Genomic DNA, 2,903 nt, shown 5'->3' with positions numbered 1-2,903 from the left:
ATAGATTCATAGATTCATAGATTAAGGGTCGGAAGGGACCTAGTAGATCTTCTAGCCCGACCCCCCGCCAGGGCGGGAGAACAACAAAAACCCCAAAAAGAGAAATGGGACTCAAACGAGTCCAGCTAGGTGGGCATCCAGCCTCTTCTTAAAGACCCCCAGGGTAGGGGCCAGCACCACTTCCCTTGGAAGTTGGTTCCAGCTCCTAGCCGCCCTAACGGTGAAGTAGTTTTTGCGGATGTTCTAGCACCAGTTCTCCAGGGACTGCCAGAAGAGATCAGGTACAGGGTAGATGCTGCTTCCACGTGCTTGGTAGTGAAGACTGATGTGAAGGAAGCATTTAGCTCCTTGCCCAACGTCCCCATCTTCCTTCTGTGCTCCCTCTCACAGCTGGGGATCTGGGGGGCCACCAGCTCGTGAGGCAGTGTTGACATCTGATGTTTATCACAGAGCTTTCTGCTCCTGTTTTTGTGCCTTTAGCTGCGTGCCCTTCAGAATCCATTGCCATTCCCTGGATTTCTGCCTTGCGCCCCCGCTGTTGTAGTGTGTGCCCTGTGTTAAGAGCTTCTATAGGATCAAGTTTCCAAATACTGCTGGATCTGTTTGGCTTGAATAACTCTTCAAGCCCTTCCTGCCTCCCTTTATCTCCTGTGGTGCATGTGACTTGAGGCTTCAGGACAGAGGTGGGCAGGATAGCAGCCAGGCCCTGTCCCTCCCACTCCATGGCCAGCTGTTGTGTGGCAGCGCCTGCCTTTCTACAGTAATGATGCTCTGTGGGGGCTGATAAAGACAACAGTTGATGTGTTGCAGATCTCATTTGACTTGTGCTGCGTGACGTGCTCATTACACAATATCCACAAATCATGTACCATGTGGGTAAGACCTGGCTGGCAGACTGCACCAAGTAGCCACTGCGGGGAGTCCTCATTGAGTCAGGGTGCTGCACGGATTGGCTCTGGGTCAAATATTAGACATTATCCTTTTACCAGGGTTTTGGAAGCTAATATAAAATAGCTGCTGAGAGAGAGGCTGGAGAGAGGCTAATGCAGCTGGGTGCTCAGCAGTCCTGCAGTGACTGGGGCCTATTCAACCAAGATGTGTTCCAGTACAGCCCTAGTGCAAGGTCAGACATCTAGGAGCAGGGCAAGCAGGCCAGACGTACAGGACAGGGGCTCTGACAAGGGGGTAGTGGTCATGGCAGACGGTCGAGTCAGTGTGAGCTGCAGATGTGATCTCTGAACGCGTGATCAGGGCAGCGGTGGCTCTGGTGGCACTCCTAATCTTTCCCTTTGCTGCAGGCAAACCTCTTCCCAGCTGCTCTCGTTCACTTTGGATCTGAGGAGCGCAGAGGTGAGTGATCCCTTCTCCCCTTAGGCTGTTGTGCATCCAGGTAAATCGTGTCACTCCATCGAGAGCCTGAGCTGAGCCAAGGATTTGTCATTGCCCACCCCAAACTCCCCCATGTCCTCTGGTCTCCTCCTGTCACTCAGGTTGCTTGTCAATTAATAGAAGTGCACTAATGCATGTGTGTGAGCATAAACCACGAGCCTTTCCTACAAGCTGCTCAGGCTCTGACATTGGCACTGAGTGCTATGGAGATAGGAACGCTGAAAGAACCTAGCGTGATAGTCTCCAAAAAGAAGCTTGTGAATCTCGTCACTTTAAAAGAAAGCTGGACAGATGATGCTGATCTGCACTGGAAGATCCAAGCCTGGCTGGCTTCCTGTGGGAATGAGTGAGGCAGGAGGAGCAGGTCTAGTGCACAGCAATGCTCTCGGTGTGCCAGAATGGAGAGCCTGAGGTGCTGGGCCTCATTGAACAAAGTGCTGCCAAGTTCAGGGTGCTGGGGCTGGGGTTGGGGTAGAAGTGGCAAAGAAACAGCCATGCTTTGGTTTGGAGACAGTCACCAGGTGGCCAGCAGCATTGGTTATAATCCTGGGAGAGGGCAGGGACTCCCTGAAGTGCACTGGGGACGTTAGCTGGTCTGGAGCCAGTCTGAGGACAAGTGTCTGCATGTTGGTGACTGTTGCCATCCTCTGGCAGGGGGTGTATGTATGGATTGTGTGGGGTTTTGTTTTACAGACTATTTCTTGAGACCAGACCTGCTCGAATCTGCTGTATCCCCTTCTGCAGCTGACTTGTTAGTAGCCAGGTAGGTGGGGACTGTGAGGGAGGTCCCAGGGAAGGGGTCTTTGGGGGAGGAAGGATGGAATTAACCCTGTGTTGGGGAGGGATGAACCCTCAGGCACTAGGACAAAGCTCTTACCTGCACTCAGGCTCATGCAGCCTGGCAGGATGGCTACATGACTTTTTCTGTTGGGGGGGCCCTGGGCCTGAGGAGCTGTAGGCTGGGAGCACATGGGAAGGGACCGGTTTGAAAGCCCTGTCTAAGCACTGCTCACTCCATTCTCCTCTCAGATGTCTGTCCAAATCTCTCGTTCCTTCTGCACCATCAGCTTCAGTAGCAACTTCTCCCCTGCCAGCCGGGCCGGAGGAGACTGCGGATGAGAGAGGGGCTGCAGAGCATCCAGAGCCAGCAGAAACCTCTGTAGCCCCACAGCCAGTGAGAAGGACCCCTGGGAAAGTGCCAAAGTGGTTGAAGCTGCCAGGTATTTATTGTCTGATTTATTTATTGTATTTATAGGGGCAGCTTTCCTTCTGCAGAGCCTCCCCAGGGGCAGGCCCTGATGGGCCCAGCTTGGCACGTCCTGAGACTGGTTCATCAGTGACAGGGCACACGAGGCAGCTGGAATTGCTCATGGGCACTTGAAGTGTATCCCATGCTGGGAAAAGCATCTGGACACATGCAGCTCTGCTCTCCTGAGCCTGTGCTCCAAGGCATCCTGCCAGAATCTAGCTTCCATGTTTCACAGTTTCTAGGGTCGGAAGGGACCTGAGCAGAT

At 53.3% G+C, this 2,903-nt stretch overlaps 1 protein-coding gene across 2 annotated transcripts in view; it reads left to right on the top strand.

Annotated features, from left to right (window-relative positions):
- The window catches only part of ASPSCR1 (ASPSCR1, UBX domain containing tether for SLC2A4), a 67,792-nt gene that overhangs the window by 63,725 nt on the left and 1,164 nt on the right, over positions 1-2,903 (top strand). Inside the window, exons 11-13 of one of the 2 annotated variants that reach the window (XM_019503792.1) lie at positions 1,299-1,350; positions 2,083-2,152; positions 2,419-2,609. In XM_019503792.1, the coding sequence (XP_019359337.1) occupies positions 1,299-1,350; positions 2,083-2,152; positions 2,419-2,609 (313 nt within the window). Of the gene's footprint in view, positions 1-1,298; positions 1,351-2,082; positions 2,153-2,418; positions 2,610-2,903 lie in introns of those variants that run through there. The other variant, XR_002095107.1, reaches the window with a different exon arrangement.

The sequence above is a fragment of the Gavialis gangeticus genome, unplaced genomic scaffold, assembly GCF_001723915.1.
Source record: "Gavialis gangeticus isolate Ggan-Ray unplaced genomic scaffold, GavGan_comp1, whole genome shotgun sequence".
Classification (NCBI taxonomy): Eukaryota; Metazoa; Chordata; order Crocodylia; family Gavialidae; genus Gavialis; species Gavialis gangeticus.
Note: the sequence above shows the minus strand (reverse complement) of the source record. Positions and strands in the feature narration are given on the sequence as shown.